Source organism: Zootoca vivipara, chromosome 4, assembly GCF_963506605.1.
Source record: "Zootoca vivipara chromosome 4, rZooViv1.1, whole genome shotgun sequence".
Lineage (NCBI taxonomy): Eukaryota > Metazoa > Chordata > Lepidosauria > Squamata > Lacertidae > Zootoca > Zootoca vivipara.
In genome coordinates, this window is record NC_083279.1 from 80428051 (window position 1) to 80446421 (window position 18371).

The 18371-nt window shown below is 40.0% G+C and overlaps 1 protein-coding gene across 1 annotated transcript in view; it reads left to right on the forward strand.

Moving 5' to 3' along the window:
* Positions 1-14234, forward strand: part of XPO4 (exportin 4) — a 71001-nt gene extending 56767 nt beyond the window's left edge. The window contains exons 18-23 of the mRNA XM_035115093.2: positions 598-778; positions 2884-3002; positions 4000-4130; positions 4596-4713; positions 5685-5777; positions 7715-14234. Coding sequence (XP_034970984.1) covers positions 598-778; positions 2884-3002; positions 4000-4130; positions 4596-4713; positions 5685-5777; positions 7715-7912 — 840 coding nt within the window. The 3' untranslated portion in view covers positions 7913-14234. The remainder of the gene's footprint in view (positions 1-597; positions 779-2883; positions 3003-3999; positions 4131-4595; positions 4714-5684; positions 5778-7714) is intronic.
* The last annotated feature ends 4137 nt before the right edge of the window (positions 14235-18371 follow it).

The window sequence follows — 18371 nt, forward strand, 5'->3', positions numbered from 1 at the left end:
GAGAGGAAGAGAGGAGGTTGAAAGAGCATAAACTAGACTCATTCTCATAATGCTAAATCCTTACATGAGTAGAAGAGTAGGCATTTGGTTCTTGACAACGCATACAGTATTTATGAATACTTTATTAATAAGTGGCAGATAGTTAAACCCATAGGAACTTGAAAATGGCTCTTGAAGAATGAGAAATTGTTTGTGGAATGCTCTCCCTGGGGAAACACACCTTGTGCCATCAGTCAGTTTTTAGGCACCAGGCTAAGTTGTTTTCTTTTATCTAGGCTTTCGGTGGTTAAGTTTTGGGGTTATATTTGGGTGTGATTTCAAACTTTTCCTGTGGTGCTCATCTTCGAATGGGATTGGCTAGGATTTGACTTCCTTATTGTATTGTTGGATGCGCACTTGCAGGAAATTTGTTTTCTTCTTCTTCTATAAAGTGACGAATGCAATAAATAATAATAGATAATAAAAAAAGATGGTATCCCAGAGGCTGTTAGAACAATGTAAGTAGTGCAGTAATGGAAACTGTTTCTTAAGCTTGCGGCTGTCCTTGCTGAAACAAACGTACGTTTCCCACTAAGCCCCTTCTTCTTTTCTTTGTAGTCTAAAGCCATGAATTTATACGAAGCTTGTCTGACCCTACTTCAAGTGTATTCCAAAAATAATTTAGGTAGGCAGCGGATAGATGTTACAGCAGAAGAGGACCAATACCAGGATCTTCTTCTCATCATGGAACTCCTTACCAATTTACTTTCAAAAGAATTTATAGATTTCAGTGATACAGGTAAGAAATAATTCAGAGTGGGGGTGGGAAGCATTGGGCCTCTTCCCACCTAAAAGGCACTTTACCTCTTGGCGTCTGAGTATCTAAAGCAGGCATAGGCAAACTCGGCCCTCCAGATGTTTTGAGACTACAATTCCCATCATCTCTGACCACTGGTCCTGTTAGCTAGGGATGATGGGAGTTGTAGTCCCAAAACATCTGGAGGGCCGAGTTTGCCTATGCCTCATCTAAAGCTCAGGTGGGGATCCTGTGGCCCTTAGATGATGTTGAACTCTCAACATAAATGGCAGCTCCCGGAGGCCAGTGTGTTCCCTATTCCTTCTTCAATATGAACCACCCGCTTTGATATGAACAAACTTGACCACTGAGATCTCCCCCCCCCCCCTCAGATCTCGGTGTCCCTCTAAATATTGGGCATGTGGCAACCAAGTTAACAGGGTCTTTTTTCCTGTTTTCCAGTGCTATTCCCCCCCTTTCATTTTCAAGCTGCCCTCTTGCTTTTTTCTTCTTCTTTTTTACATTCCTTGCTCCTTTTGTATTTTTAAATTTCATGCTTTAATATTGTGTAATTTTGGAAGTGAGCTGGGAATTCTGATAAACTGGAAGGCAGGGCATGAATCTCTTAAATGGAAGTGTTATGTGTAAGTAGTGATGTTAAATTCTCGAGAATAATCTTTTCGAGAATATTCTCGATTAATGAGAATATTAGAGAATTTTCATTTTAAACAAGAGACTATTCATTTTAATGCATTGGAAATGATATAATTAGTTACTATGCATGTTTATTCATGGATAAACTTGTTCAGATGGCAACGGAAAACTGTACAGATACTTTTATTCAATGGGGCAATGCAGTGAATTCACATTCTTTGTTTTCTGTAGCTCGCATTTCAGAACTGCCAATGGTGAATGACACAATGCCCAGTAATGTAACTGGATCTCTCATATATATATATATATATATATATATATATATATATATATATATCATTATTCATTACTTACACTGGCAGTATCACAGCTTGACTTATTATTTACTAGATTTTTAAATGTGGGTTGTAAAACTGGTTCTTACATTAGAATTTACAGTTTGTGAAGAATATTCTCCAGAGAATTTTCTAGCAGAAAATATTCTCGAGAATATTCTAATTCTCGATAATTTTATCCAGAGAGTATTCTCACCTAACATCACTATATGTAAGCACAGGTGCTGAAAACATGTGTATCATAAGGTTCTACATATCAGAGTCAGGATTGTCTCTGACTCCCTTTGGCCCCTACACATGTGTAAATCCTGGTTTATATCTGTGTAAGGTTTGAAAGTCTTTCCGAATAGATAATTAAAGGTTATATAAGATGCTGCATTGAGCTTTCCTAGAGATAGATTTTAACTTCATAATGCTGAACTTTACAGAAAACCTGTTATAGCTAATTTATGTAATGCCTAGATTTTGTACTTCCTGTACTTTGAACGAAAGAGATTCGTTGTACCACAAGGTAGATTTATAGCCAAATTATTAGGAGGCATTTGCTCTGAAATATATTTCAAGCATCTATTTCTAGACAACTTTAAATTGAAGAGTAAATACAATTTTTTTGAAACTCACAAACTTAAGTCTGTGATGCAGTGGATTGCTCAATATCCCCTAGCTAGAATTGATGGCAGTTCTCTATTTTAGAGTTGCCTTCCTTCCTTCCTTCCTTCCTTTCCTAGTTGGGTTTCAGATTCCTTTTGTCCATTGTGGAGTCCAAAGAAGAATCTGATCCACCATCTGTAACTTTACACAATTTATTCTTTGCATCATTGCGTAATAGTGAGTCTTTAAAAATACATCTGTACCAAGTTGTGGACACAGTACATGCAGAACTGGTATGTGTGCAACATTCTGCTTCTTAGTGCCTCTGAAAAGAAAATTAAGACCAGCTACAGTGCCCAGAGTCAAGTTCAAGATGGACTTAACTAGAATGCCTGTTCTGAACTCCAGTTGCTTCTGCATAATAATTTTAAAGCAGAGTGTGTGCTCATTATATATCAGACTTGTCAGGAAGGGAATATGTACTTGTCTTAATGAGCAATGTGCTGTTGTATCCCCCTCTCCTTTCAGATGAAGTATTTAGGGGACATGAGCCTGGGCAAGCAACAAGTAGATCTGTGTCAGCGGCCGACGTTGTCTTATACGGGGTGAATCTAATTCTGCCTTTAATGTCCCAAGACTTGCTAAAAGTAAGTACAGTTGAATGCAACATTGCAGAGAGGGGGGTGGTTTACAAGGCAACCGAAAACACTTAGCCTGCAAGTCTAGATACACCAAGCCATTAAATACAACAGTACATTTCCCACTGTTGCCTGTGCTTGTGTTCCTGGGTGGGAATACCCACCCAGTCCTGGAAACTTTCTCCTTTTTCTGAGCTTTGTGCAGCATATGTACGTGTGTATGTTAGCCTGAGGATTTCAGAACAATCAATTTTTTTCTAGGCAGCCTGGAACTGGCACAGCAATCAGGCTTTGATTTGGACCAATGCCACTGGGACAGGCTCAATTTTCAGCTGCCTCAGCCTCTTACCACCCCACCAGAACACCCCATTTGGGGCCTTACTACAGACTGAAGCTGCTGGGAAGCCCACCAGTGGTAGTTCGGTCCACCCAGAGTTTCAGTGGACTGGCTTGGTGAAGCCAGTTGTAATTTTTCAGAAATGCCTTTAAATTAAAATTGGGGGGGGGGCTGTACACCACCTTGACTTCATTGGAGGAAATGTTGGCTATACAGTCATACCTTGGTTCTCGAACAAAATGCTGCTCGACTCCCGGAACCATTTGAAAACCAAATGGATGTTTGGCTTCCAAAAATGGTTCGAAAACCAGAACACTCACTTCTGGGTTTCAATCAGTTGGGAGCCGATTTGTTCAGGAGCCAAGGCGTTCGGCTTCTAAGGTACCACTGTAAATGCAAATGAATATTTTTACATCAAATTCACTTCTACCTGCCATTCGGCAATTTTTATTCTTAAACCATAGCTTTTAAAATTAATTTTCTTAGCATCATCTGTGTGTTTTGAATTAACAATTTGGAACTAGCCTGCAGGATTTGGACTATGTATAAACTGAAGACATCGATAGTATTTTGTTTTTTACTAATCTGGTGTTTATAATCTGGTGTTAGAATACAGGTTTGTATTTTAAGAAGCCTAAATAACAAAGATTTCTCTATTCCTTCCTATAGTTTCCGTCGCTGTGTAATCAGTACTACAAACTGATTACTTTTATTTGTGAAATATTCCCTGAGAAAATTCCACAGCTTCCAGAAGACTTGTTTAAAAGCCTTATGTATTCCTTAGAATTAGGGATGACGTCGTATCCTTTTTGGTGAACTTGTGTGCCTCCCTTTGCCTTTAGCCGATGTCTCTCTCTCTACTGATCCCCTTACATGTACATGTTTGAGCGCTAAACTCTCTCTTCCCTTTCTTTAATTCCATTTGAGTTGAGCCATGAGAAAAATTGATTAAGAAACCTTTTCTGGAAACATTTTGTAGGGTTGAACCAATATACAGTATAATCATTCTTAGAGTGCACCTGTTGAAATCAAGCTGACTTAAATTAGTTGTGGCAACTTGTCCCTTTGATTTCAGGGACTTTAAGTCAGGACTTGTGCCTGTAGGAGAATGGTGACAATTTTTTAAAACAAATTTCTCTATGATGGTCTTGTGTTCTTTAAAGCTAGTTGGCAAGTTACAAGGTCTGATTGTTAATATTTTCCTGATGCTACATTCCTGTTTTCGGTAGCAAATGTTTTTTGATTCCTTGACTTTGATTAATCAGAATGAGTTCGGACGTTTGCCAGCTCTGCTTGGAAGCTCTGACACCATTAGCAGAACAGTGTGCAAAAGCACAGGAGACAGATTCATCCCTCTTTTTAGCAACAAGGCACTTTCTTAAGGTAAGAGGAGTGTTCCGTATCTTAACTGTCTTGTGAGTTGCAGGCGTGGACCTATTCATTTTATTTCCCTAGGAAGCAAAGTCAGTACAGTACCCATGTTCTGAATCAGAAGTGAACTGAAACTTGAATCCAAAGAAACATGAGTGGAAGGAGAAAGTGTGTTAGTGCCATTCCTCAAACTATTGCCACCCTGGCACATGCTTCGCAGTGCAGTATCTCAATGTATCAAAGGTTGTACTGTACTGCAGTAGAAGAAATGGCAAATAAGGAGAATACAAGGTGTGGGCTATAAACTAGGGTGAACCATGCTAGGTTCTTAAAATGAGCTTGTGCAAAGGTTTTAATGAGAGCCTGTGCAAAAACTGGATTGGGAGTTGCCTTGCACAACACTTCTGCTAAGGCATTGTTTCTCAAAGTTGGGTTTCCAGCTGCCGTTGGACTACAGCCTTGTTTAGGGAAGTTTTTAATCTGTGATATTTGATGTATTTTAATGTTTGTTGGAAGCCGCCCAGAGTGACAGGGGAAGCCCAGCCAGATGGGCGTGGTATAAATAATAAATTGTTGTTGTTGTTGTTGTTGTTGTTGTTGTTGTTACAGCTCCCATCATCCCTGACCACTGGTCCTGCTAGCTAGGATACACACTATGTAATATTCATTCTTCTGATATTTAATGTAGAACAAGAAAGTGGTCATATCTATTCAAGGAGCCAATTTTATTGTAAAACTCTGGGATAGCTATATGAAGGGCAGAATAAAAATAAATAAAGGAGTAGTTACTCAATCTCAATGAGCATGCATTGAGTCACTCACAGAAGCTGATTTCAACAATTTTAAAGTTTATTTATTGCGGCTGTCTTGAATAGCTATGACGTCTCGTGACTTCTATAGCACAGGTTCTGATTTTCAGCTGTCAACATGTATACAAAACTGATTTCAAGGTTATTAACTTTCTTCATTGTATTACAATTTAGATGGTTTTTGATATGCTGGTACTGCAAAAGCACAATACAGAAATGACAGCTGCAGCGGGTGAAGCATTTTACACGTTAGTATGTTTGCATCAGGTATGAACTTCTGTGTTTTTGTTACTCTTTTCACTTCCCATGATCACAGCTGTGATAGTTCTCAACATGTCAAGCAGCTTACGCCAGAGTCGAGAATAAACTACCTCTAGGAAGTTAACAATAAGTAACTTTGGATCCTACATTTATTTTCACCAGTAATGTTCAGCACCTAATTTCCATGTAGAATAATTCTAATAATGGATAGGAATCTTGAGAGGCCTGTGCATGTATGAAGAAGTAAAAGGTGCTCTGGGAGGTTGAAGCTCCCCCTTGCATGCGTGGAAGTCAGTCACACCTTACTCTCAACCTTAAATTCACCTGGTAGACTGAGACATGATCCTCTTCCTAAGCCTTTGCATGCACACACACGCACATGCACACACACTCCCAGATCTTCAATAATTAAATATTGACCTACCTCAAATGGCTGTTATTAATACTACTGGGATCTATGTGAAATCCTTGGAATTGCACGATATAAGTGCTGATACTTCATCAATTACAATGGCTTTTTCCAGTTTTTCAAATTTTATTTGTACTTTTCAAGTTTATACATTTCGCTAATTTTACAATCATTTTAACATTTCAAAACTTGACTTCCTTCCCCCTCTTTCTGCGGTTCCTTAAACTTGTTTTTAGTATCCTCTGCATATCCAAATTAACTTAATTTGCTCATTTATTCATCTTCTTTAAATATATACTCTTATAAAACTGCAGGTTATTACAATAATCCTGCCAATGATCTTATCTGTTTACAATTTATCTGTAAATATTCAAGAAACCACTTCCATTATTTTATAAAAAGTTTGTTATCTTGATTTCTTATTCTTCTGGCAAGTTTTGCCATTTCTGCATCCTATATAATAATGTCCAAGTTGTCCCTGCGTCCAGTTGTCCCGTGTGTCCCCGGGGTACTGCGCAACCGCCATTCCGAAGCCCAGTCTCTTGCTGGAGGTGCGCGGCGAGGCGGCGGGGGAAAGAAGCGCTCCCCCCGGCAGCCTTGCCGCGCACCTCCGGCATGGGACGGCGCTTCCTCGGCCGAAGCGGCAGCGGGCGCCGAGGGAAGCCGGCTTTGGCTTGGCGGCGGCGGGAAGAAGAGGAGGAATTCCTCCTCTTTTTCCCACCGCCGCCAAGCCAGTCCCCAAGCCGAAGTGCGGCGCGGTGGGGGCTTTTCGCTGTTTGACTTCCTGGAGTGAAGGGGGAGGCAAACGGCGAAAAGCCCCCCCCCGCGCCGCAATTCGGCTCTGTCCCCCGCGCGCTTTAGTTTGGGGAAGCAGGCAGGGATACGCAACAGCCCGGGAAGCTGCGGGCTGTTGCGTCTCCCTGCCTGCTTCCCCGAGCCGTAGCGCATCGGGGGACAGCCGAAGATCGGCGGGCGCTGTTTGCCGGGGTTGACAAACCCCGGCAAGCGGCGCCTGCCGATCTTCGTGTGACAGGCAGTGGGGAATGCAGGCAGGCAATAGAGCAAGCGCCTGCCTGCCTTCCCCGCCGCCAGTCCCCCGGTGCTTCGTGCAGCGCTGCTGGGTGCCGACCCGGCAGGCCGCTTCCTTGATCTGGCGGCCTGCCGGGCCGGCGCTGATCAGCGCTGCGCGGAGCACCGGATCGAGGAGCCGGCATGCATTCTAGCGCCCGTTTATTTAACGGGCTGAAGACACTAGTATTCCATAACTTTTTGTATCCATTCTTCCTTTGCTGGGACTTCTGCTTCTTTCCATTTTGGGGCGAGAAACATTCTAGCTGCTGTAGTAGCATACATGAATAAGTTTCTGTAAATTGTAGGTAGTTCTGTCCCTAAAATTCCCAAAAGAAAAAGACGGTTCCTTTTATCATATGTGGTGGTCTTGTTGTAAGGTTAAAGCTTACTGGGAAATGATATGAAATGAAAAGGACATAAATTACAGTGTTCTATTGTGTAACGAAGACTCTCTTCTTCACAGGCGGAATATTCTGAATTAGTTGAAACGTTATTAACAAGTCAACAAGATCCTATAATTTACCAACGATTAGCAGATGCCTTTAACAAGCTTACTGCAAGCAGCACTCCACCAACTTTGGACCGTAAGCAGAAGATGGCCTTCCTCAAAAGTTTAGAAGACTTTATGTCAAATGTCGGTGGTCTCCTCTGTGTAAAATAAACACCAGAACTGTATGCCCTAACCTTGACCCTTTCTGCAAAATGCACTGAAAAATGCTGAAAGCTGACTTAATTTTAACGCCTGTTTCTGGGTTTTATGCAGCCATCCAAGATTTTAGAGAGCCTGGAAGTTTTTATATAGTGCAGTGGAATAGGAGATGTCAACTCTAAAATCAGCTTCTGCTAATGTCTGTTAGCCACAGTCTGTCATACCTTTTTATGTTTTACAGAATAAACAGAAAAACTGAAATCTTCAAAGAGAGAGAGAGAGAGAGAGAAAAAAGAATTCCACAAGTGCATACAGATGTGGGCACAGTCAAAATAAGAACCAGTGCCTTGTCCCAAATGGCCTCAAATAGTGACGATTCAGATTCCTAATTTTGTTGCTGTTACTATAAACCCTTTTAGTGTGTGATTTAGACACATACAGAACTGTAAAACAATTTTAAGCTTTATTTCCCCCCCTCTGAAAACTGTGTGTGTAATTAAGTGAAGAAGAAGAAGAAGAAGAAGAAGAAGAAGAAGAAGAAGAAGAAGAAGAAGAAGAAGAAGAAACACCAAATGTTATTTTTTAACGTGGATTTAGGGTTTTTTGGGGGGTTCTTGTTTGGGGGGGGTTGGGTGTTTTTTTTTTTGTTTTTTTTACATCAACCTGGCGTTGCATGTTTGTGTAATACAAGTTTCTACATTATATGCTGCTGCCCTAAAGTTCAGAAAGAAGAAAGGTGTATATTTTTGTTTCCCCTGAAATGAACTTTAGGAACTGTAGCCATCTCATTGCCTTAATTTAAAAGAAATAATAATAATAATAAAAATAAAAAATAGCTGATGTAAGTTAGGTGAGAAAACTAAGGCAAGTTTGGGTCTTCAGAACTGTTTTAGAATGTTGGCATTAAGCTGCCATTGTACCTGTTTGCAGCCCTCCTGTGTTTGAGAGTATTATGTCCGTGTGAGTGTAAAGAGAGAAGTTCATGTGTAATTTTACTTTCAATATCTATTGATTCATGCCCAGGTTGTACACAACTGCAGTGTATTTTTAGACTGAACTAGACTGAATTTGTGAAGCAATAATGTTTCAAATGGTGTAAATTATTAATCTCTACAAACTATTTTTTATGTTGGGGCATTAGATTCGATGGCTAGACTCCGCGGGTGTCAAACTCGTCTAGCCATAAGCCGTGAAAGTTTGATCTTCAAGATTCAGAATACTGAACTGTGGTCTGATGTCTTGCCACCACTGTCAGATTCCGCGGTGCTTGTCTTCTGCTGCTCTGATCCCACTCATTTAATGTGTTGGCACTTTAAAAAAAATATATGTAAGATTATCTTTATGGTTTCATCCTGCACCCACCAAATAGGAGGTTGCCATGGGAATGAAGTGGCAGGAACTCAAGAATATGGAAGCAGGGAATTTTTGAATAGCCAAACTAAACCAATGCTAATGCATATGCTGCTGGTTAAAACGAACTGTTTTGATGAAGGAAGGGGATAATTTGTCTCCAAGGCCTTGTGCTTCATCCTCTGCAAGATTCCCCCCCCCCCAGAAAAAATTGGATATTTCCAAGTAGTAATTTTTTACATTTTACATGGGGATGTATAAAACACTCGCCTCTGTATAAGCATCATGTTTTCAATTCTTTGCCACCCTTGAGCTGTTCATCTCAAAATTGAATCACACTACCTGATGCGTGAGTATAGACACGCACACACACGTTGTGGAATTTTCTAAGGGTCCAAAACATAACTTCTTTAATTCCTTCTTGGTAAGCCATGAACCCAGAAATCAAGAGAGGGATTTGTCACTGTTTCTGCAAAACCTTTTCATAGAATGAAGACAGGCAGGAGCAAGTTGTTTTCCTTGAATAAGATAAGTTCTGAAATACTTACTAGGGTAGGGCTCAGTTGAGATACCGCTACTAAACCATGGCTTTGGCTTCAAGAACACACCCTGGGCTCAGGCATTCCCTTCTCCCCTCGCAGGCTCATGCATTCCCCCCATGTTCCAATGTGCCGAATTTTGCAGTGATGGCGGAACGGTGCAAATGATGGTTTCTACTAGCCATAATTTTTATCCAAACTAAAAACCACTCATTTGAGGACCATGGTTTGGCTGTGACATCTGAACTGAGCCCAAGTCTCTTCTCGGTTAATATTGTTTCACCTGTTTCTAAGCTAGTGTTAGTGTTGTTTTGTAGAATGAGGAAATTTCTTTGGTGCCTGTTTGTTTGAAAATTTAGTTCCTGTGGCTCCACCAAAGCCATTCTCACTCTAATTATGACAAATTCTGAGTGTGTCCTTCTAAATTATTTGATAATTCGGGGGGTTCTAAAACAACAGCTTTCAAAACATGGCCGGTTGTGTTGAAGGCCGTTAGTGGTTAGCAAAATAGGCAAATGTGTAGCCTAGGTTTCACAGATGGCAACTACATAGCAAATTGGGGTGTAACTCAATTGCATTTTTCAGTTATTGTGTATAACTACTCTAGTTTATATAACTAGTGATTAAAATTGGTGCCATGTGAACCTCTAATTTCTGGAAATATGAGATAAGAGGGTTATCTCTAGAAGCTTTGAGAGTAAGTGGGTCTGCAAGATTCCTTTTAAAGTGTAAAAGACTTGCAAGGCAATAGTGAAACTTGCCCAGGAATTCTACCTTCCTGGCTGGCTTGGGGAAAGATCTACCAAACACTGCTGCTTTGCAGCCTCCATTTTTTTCCAGGGCATGTGCTACGGGCTTCTGTACATGCCAGTGCAAAATGAATGGAACTTGTGAACAACAATGCTTGGCAGACTGGTTCTAAAATTAAGAGTTGTCATGGATTATTTGTTATCTTAAACTTTTCTTCCTCATTTTAAATGTATGTTATATTAAAGGGACATTGTCCAGTACATTTTTACCTGAATTTTTTGTAACTGTTAGTAATATCTAAGAAGGCTGACTATCTTTTCTGTTTTTTTGTATTTTTTAAAAGTATAAATGACATTCAATCTTGTCTTTCCCCATCCGACATGTTTCCAGATGTCACAGTATGTATCTCCAGCTTCTGAATGTTAGCATTTTAACAATTTCAGAGATTTATAGTAGCTCTGGAAACCTGACTTGGTGCATATGCACCTTAACCACACTGGAGAGCTCTTTTATTACTTGACTATGTCCATGTCTTTAAAAGAAAGCAACCTTTAATGAGATAATATGTACATCTATTAGTGGGGGCACAAACAAAGCTCATGGAAGTCAATAAAAAATAATAATGCATTTCAGTTGGCTGTTAATTTAAGTCATGTGACTTTTTTACAAAAAGAAACTGGTTCATTAACATAAGAGCACTTTGTTTTGGCACACAGAAATTATAGGAAATGCTTTAAAATTTGATTTATGCAAGAATCTGTTATGCAAGCCACAGTTGTATAATTCTAACATATAAAAATGTCAAATGTGGTACTTGGACGCTTCCATGGGATGTCTGTTCTCATGATAAGCGCACCAATCCTGCTCCCCCCAAGGTTAAATTCAGCCTTTCCAAAACATTCATTACTCTTGGGAATAGCTTTTTAAAATTCCACCCTGCTAATTGCTAGATTGTTCAAAGCATAAGAATCTGACTGACACAGTTTAATGCATCTAGATCAGGCATCCCCAAACTTCGGCCCGCCAGATGTTTTGGCCTACAACTCCCATTATCCCTAGCTAAGAGGACCAGTGGTCGGGGAAGATGGGAATTGTAGTCCAAAACAACTGGAGGGCCGAAGTTTGGGGATGCCTGATCTAGAGTAAATTAGAGAATTGAGCATGGGGAAGTTAACTTTGAAATCATCATGGGAGTCAATAAAAGTGTTAGCATAGTTATAGCCAAAAGAACTGAACAGGAATTCTAATTTGTTCTTCCGTCTGGTTCTTGAAGAGGTTTTTTTGTACATAAAACAAATATATTAAAAGTGTGGATAGATATTTAATGGTCTCAACTTACAACAGAGCTAAAAATCTGAAAACTATTGTAATCAAAGTTCATAACTTGTAAAGGCATACCTCCTAGCAAAATGTATTATCACAAATTATTGTAGAAATGAAATATAGCGGGGGCGGCGGTAAGTGAGTTTACATTTCAGTGAAAAAGAATCCTAAATTCTAATAGCAGCTCTGTCCTCCATGACCTTTAGCGAAGAAAAAGTTATCCTTCCTGTATTCACAAATACTGGGTATAATGCTTGTCAAGCAATTAAACAATTGTAAAGTATATTATTGTGAAGTGCTTAGAATCTAGCTCCATATGCTAACTATGGTATAACAACTACTATTTGACAGTTAATTGACTACAGTGTAAACTGAAAGAAAGTCCTGTGATCACAGAAACACAGCAAAGCAATGTTTCACACTAATAGTCCACATTTGTATAATAATTCTAAAATTGGCTGTAGTAGTGTGGTAGGTTTTTCCACTCTTGCAATAGGGCAGAATCAAGGATGATGTTTAATTTGGGAATACGTTGGGTTATGTGAACTACCTCTATGCCAGAAATTGGTTATGTGTGCAAAAGCACCTCACAGGCAAACAAAAACCACCTGAAATTATTGGTAACTCATAGAAATTTCCTTTTCCTGACTGAGCTGACTGGAAGGGTATGCATTTTGTTGAGTGGGCCAGCTGATGTTTGTGGAGTCATCTCTGTAACTCGAGTTTCTTCACTATTTTGAGAAGTCCTCTAAGTAGAACATGTTCTTTTTGGACTTTCATGCTATGCAAAATTGGGTAAATATACAAAATCTATTTTTTTCCCCACGAAGCAGAAGACAATTTAGTGCCACAATGCTAAAGGTCCTTAGTTTCTGTAAGATGTAGGTCATGAAGGTTGCAATCCTACACACCCCAGGAGTGAGCCTCATTTAATTCAATGGGACTTATTTCTGAGTAGATATGTGGAGTCTTGCACTGTAAAATGTACATTTAAACATAATTCGCCATAAGACTGAAGAAGAACTTGTAACATTTTCAGTTCTCAGCCTGGTCTCGACTAAACAAAAAATGGAATGACAGTGCTGAAATTGCATAAGAGTTCCTGAATCCCACTGCATATCAGAGTAAATTGAATATCCCATGATAAAGAGGAAGATGACATTAAAAAGCCATAGGTTATATTCACCTAAGAAGCCAGAATACTGGTGGCGAAGGGTTCCTTATGAAGCTTTATTTTTGTGGTGTTCCTGTTCTTGCTGTTCCCACTACAATCTCCCTTTGCTCTGAATTCTGAAATACGGTTTTCCAATTGTTTCTACTAAAGATAAGTTTATAGAAGCACATTTTCAACCCAGTTTGGGAGTTATTCAGCTTTCTACCTCTGTGTGCCACCAAAATCTGAGTAGAATCTCTTGCTCTTGGTAATGCAGTGAAATGAGCATTCAGTATTGGGAAGAGGCAACCAGGGTGCAATTAACATTGCAAAATCACGATTGCCTTCCCAACACCTTGGCTGCTGTTTTGTTTTCGCGTTTTAGGAGCTGGAAAAACATGTTAATCTTGGGCAACTAACAGTTTATCTTCAAATTACGGTATTGAGGCTTGCTGTTGACTGAATAATGCTAGCCTGTTTCAGAAATGATTGTTTCTTTTCACTGATCAGCATCATCAACTTGGAAACCCTTAGATTTACCCGTCACTGCCCTTTCTCCTGCTCACACTATATTTTTCAGCTTCATGCTTTGATCGTATATCTCATTAATGAAGAACTATTGCTGTAGGATTTTTACCGACCTGCCTTGTTCAGCAAATGAATTCTCTCTAGAACAGCATTTGAGTGGAAGGAGAAACATTCTTTTAATCCTGGCTGGATGATACTGAAACATCAGAGCTTTCGTTTAATTGACAATGGGTTGTGTTTTTTTTTTTAAAGAAAAACGCCCATAAATGTAGCACCACAATCTTGGTGCTTCAATGTGTGTCGTTCAGTATTTGGGTTTGGTATTCTTTGCTGGGTGACTAGAAAAATGTTTTATTGCAGAAGTCTTGGAAGTATAGATTGCAACTTTTTCTTTATTACACCTAATAATGGTTGCTTCTACATGAATGTTTGACTATCTGAGCTTTTGTTTTCAACTCTAAAAATCATTGTATTGTCTTTTACCAAAAAGTGGGATTATGTAACAGGCTTACATGTCTTCTATCTGTACTGAAGCAGGAGGTGGCTGCTGCAAGCAAGCCCACAGTACAAATCTTTTTGTCTGGTTTATTCTTTCGGTAAACTTAGTAAGTCAATGTCAACGCTGCAAAATAGCTGGGGCAGAGGGGCGGGGGAACCATCTCCAATGTTCGTCATACCTGCTCTTAACTGTTGTGTCTATGGTTAATTTTTGTTGATCTGCTCCAATGCTATTAAAACAGCATTTTGCTACTTTTGAACTATTGCTGTATTTACCAGAGAATCTTAGGAAGATCTCTTCTTACAAGATCAACACTTAACTGCGGTGAATGCTTATACATCCTAATGAAAGACTGTTCTCTCGGACTGCCTTCAGGCTTTTATGCACTTTTGTGACTTTACGGCCGTTGAAATGAATTGTCTTGCAACTATTTTGATAAATGCATATGTATTAAAAACAAACAAAAACAAATTGCCTCAGGAAAGCAAGTTACAATAGGTACCCGTCTCTTTTATTTTAACAGAATATATATCCACATCTACAGTCTTTAAAATAGTTGCATCATGTTTAGAGACGAGAACTGTAACTTGGATTTAAAAAACCCATCAACACTGATTATTAGTTTAACCTGGTAAAGCAAAACCTTGTTCACGTTTAAACATTCCCCCCCTCTCCCCATAATGTTGATTTCTATATTTGGTTCCTTTCATACATTTAGAACAGAGCATAAGAATGAGGAATGAACAAATCATACTGTAGGTGTGAATAGTTTATTCATTTCCCTTGGGAAAATCTGTCACTGTACATATTGGTTTGCTATTGAATTCATTTTTGTTCTAATTATACTGGTTTTGCTAAAATACATCTTATTTTTCTTCCTGCTTTTTCTTATAGCAGCCTGACTGCTGCAAAGGTATGGGAAGGGAAGCTGTTCTGCCAGCTTTACAGATAGGTCAGAATGGTATTTGTCAGTGGAAGTGGGGCTAATTTAGTGGAGGACAAGCCTCTCGAACTTTTCTTGGAACAGTTATAATGTTCAATATATGGGAATGTTTTTATTGCCTAGTATTTCATATTCAGCAGTCGCTTTAGCCAATCCCAGACATTAGTTTTCTCAGGGAATTCTGCTGCTCATATGGATGACCAGTACATTCAACAAGCTAGGTGCTTACAAACCAGAAAGCTGTAAAAATTGGCATGAGAGAGCAGCAGCTGTTGTTCGAAACTAGTGAAGTTATCTCCCAAACCCTGGATTTTCAAGAAAAAATTACTCTTTAATTTCTGGACTAGGTGGTATTGTTGCTGGAGAACTGCCTGAAATTATTCATTAGTTACCCATCCACCCACTTTGAAATGTATGTTCTTATATTGATTACCTATTAGAATAGGTATTGAGGCAAAGCCACATATGCTCTGGGGTGGGGAATTATGCTGACGCTGTTGGATCCTAAACTGAGTGCCCTTGTAATAAAAAGGATAGACATGAGTACTATGGACTAGAGAGAAGTTGCATAGAATTAAAACCTACTGATCAGCAGAATGTACTGTAGTTGAGTATAGATTCATAAAATTGTAGAGTTGGAAGGGACCCTGAGAGTCATTCATTCCAACCTCCCGCAATGCCGGAATCTCAACTAGCTCATACTTGACAGAAGGCCATCCAACCTCTGCTTAAAAACTGCCAAGGAAGGCGCTTCCACAACCTCCCAAGGGAGTCTGTTCTGTTGTTCAACTGCTCATACTGTCAGAAAGTTCTTCCTGGTGTTACGTTGGAATCTCTTTTCTTATAACTTGAAACCATTGGTCTGAGTCCTAGCTTCTAGAGCAGGAGAAAACCCTGCATATATGCTCCACCCTGCATATGATAGCCCTTTAGATATTTGAAGATGACTATGATATCTCCTCAGTCTCCTCTTTACCAGGCTTAACCAATTCTGTCAACTGTTCCTCATAAGGCTTAGTTTCCAGACTCTTGATCATCGATGGTTGCCCTCCTTTGCACACGTTCCAGCTTGCCAAAAGCCTTACTGAAATCAAGATACACGATTTCCACAACATTCCCCTGGTCCACCAAGCCTGTAACTATCAAAAAGAGAAAGAAACGAGTTTTGTCTGTTATGACTTGTTTATTGAGAAACTCCTGTTGGGTCTTTGTAATCACAGCATCCTTTTCTAAGTGCTCATAGACCGACTGTTTAATTATCTGAGCCAAGACCTTTCCTGAGATTGATGTCAAGCTGGTGGTCTTTCCCTCCCTTTTTGAAGATTGGGACAACATTTGCACCTCTCCAATCTGTAGGGACCACACCTATTCTTCAAGAATTCTAAAAAATTATAGACAGAGACTGGGATTACATCCACAAGATCCTTTAGTACTGTCAGGTGCTACTCATTAGGCCCTGGAGAACTGAATTCATTTAAAGTAGCTAGGTGTTCCCTTACTGCAGTGATGGCGAACCTATGACACATGTGTCAGACATGACACGCAGAGCCCTCACTGCTGGCACACGCCCCATCGGCCCATTCGCGCTGTTGTTGTTGTCCCCCCCCCCTCCTATTTGTTCTCCCGCTCCTCCTCACGCTACAGCTTGTCTCCGCTGTTAAAACCTGGATCCTTTTTTTTGTTGTTGTTGCTGGTAGCCAGAGATTGGTTTTTAACCCTATCTGTGCTGTTTTTCTGGCGCTTTGGCAGATGATGATTGGGTGTAACAGCATTCGTTTTTTAACCCGTTCTGTGCTGGGTTTTTTTGGCGCTTTGGCAGACTGTTGGTGCTGCATGTTAGTTCCAGAGAAGGTATTATTCGTCATTTATTTCTGTTCTCTCCCCCCCCCAAAAAAAAAGCGCAGCAGCTTTGGGGCACCCCCCCAAAAGCAAAGCAACTCCCCCCCCCCAAAAAACCTCCAAAACTTTGGTCAGCAGCTCCCCCAGAAAAGCTCAACCACTCTGGGCACTTTGTGATAAATAAGGGTTTTTTGGTTTGGTTTGGTTAAATAATTAGTTTTTGGTTTATTAAATACAGTTATAATTTGCAATTATACATTTTTGTTATTTAAACTATAAATATTGCGAAAATATGGTTTTTTCCTCGAAGTGACACACCACCTGAGTTATGCTCGGTTTTTTGGCAAATTTTGACACACCAAGCTCAAAAGGTTACCCATCACTGCCTTACTGCCTTTTTTCCTCTGTTGGGCTGCAGCTCCCTCCCTCTATTGTTTGTTCTGTTATCACTAGGTTGGACACTGCTTTCCTTTGGAGTGAAGACAAAGTAGGCTTTGAGCAGTTCATTAATTCTATTTTATTGCAGTGGTGTACTTTGGAGCAGATATTTAAATATTAATATTTCCTTGTCTCTTACTCATTGTGCAAGTTTTTGTTGCCACATCCCTATGGTTTGAAAATGCGAGGGGTATGTTTGGTGAAGAAGTAGTTACTAAAATTTCTATGCAGTCTAGACCAAACAAAAATTGTACTGCATCAAAGTATCACCCAAGGAGTTAGGGGTGGGCTGAAATACTGGCTTGAACACAGGCTGTACTCTTAAGCACTTGTTAATAACATAGAGCCCTTGGGCTTATGTATCTCCTTTGCCCATAGCAAAGCAGACTAAGAGGATTTGTAATACAGCCAGCCGGTTTGCTGTTTGTAGGTGGTGGGGAGACTCCTGTACAGTGTGCACCAGCTTGCTTTAAAACTCTGGGACTCAAAACTGAAAAACATGTTCGTGCATATTATATATGCATTGCGTCATCTATTCGGCATTTTTGTATGATATTTTCACCCACATTTGTGGATGTATTCCAGTCTTGGCCCCAAACACAGTGGGTAAGCTATAGCAGCTGGTGGTGGCATGAAAAAGAAAATAATTTGGAGGGGCGCAGAAAGGGAAGAGTGCATTTGGGAGGGAGGTGAACTTTGTTCCACAGGTTAGATTTCTGAAAGAGGAATAAGAGAGTGTTTCATATTAACACACTCACCCCTAGACATAATTTCTCTGATGCATGTCCTGTTGATTTTGATTAACCTTCAAGGAATGGGGCTCTCTCCCAGAGAAGCATGCTTAGGACTGCATCCAGGATCATGATGATGTGCCTTGTTTAGGTGCTATACAAAGACATATATGCTATACACATATGATCAGATGGGTTGCTCTTCCCATTTGTTCTACTAGTAGACAAGGGGGATGCAATTCATAGAGTCTTGTCTCTCTCTGCAAGGAAGAGAGCCCCTCTCCATATTCCAGGGCATAACAGTACCAAGAGGGAAAAAGCAATGTATTAACACGCCTGAGTGATGTCCAGCTGTCAACAGCCATAGGCTCTTCACCA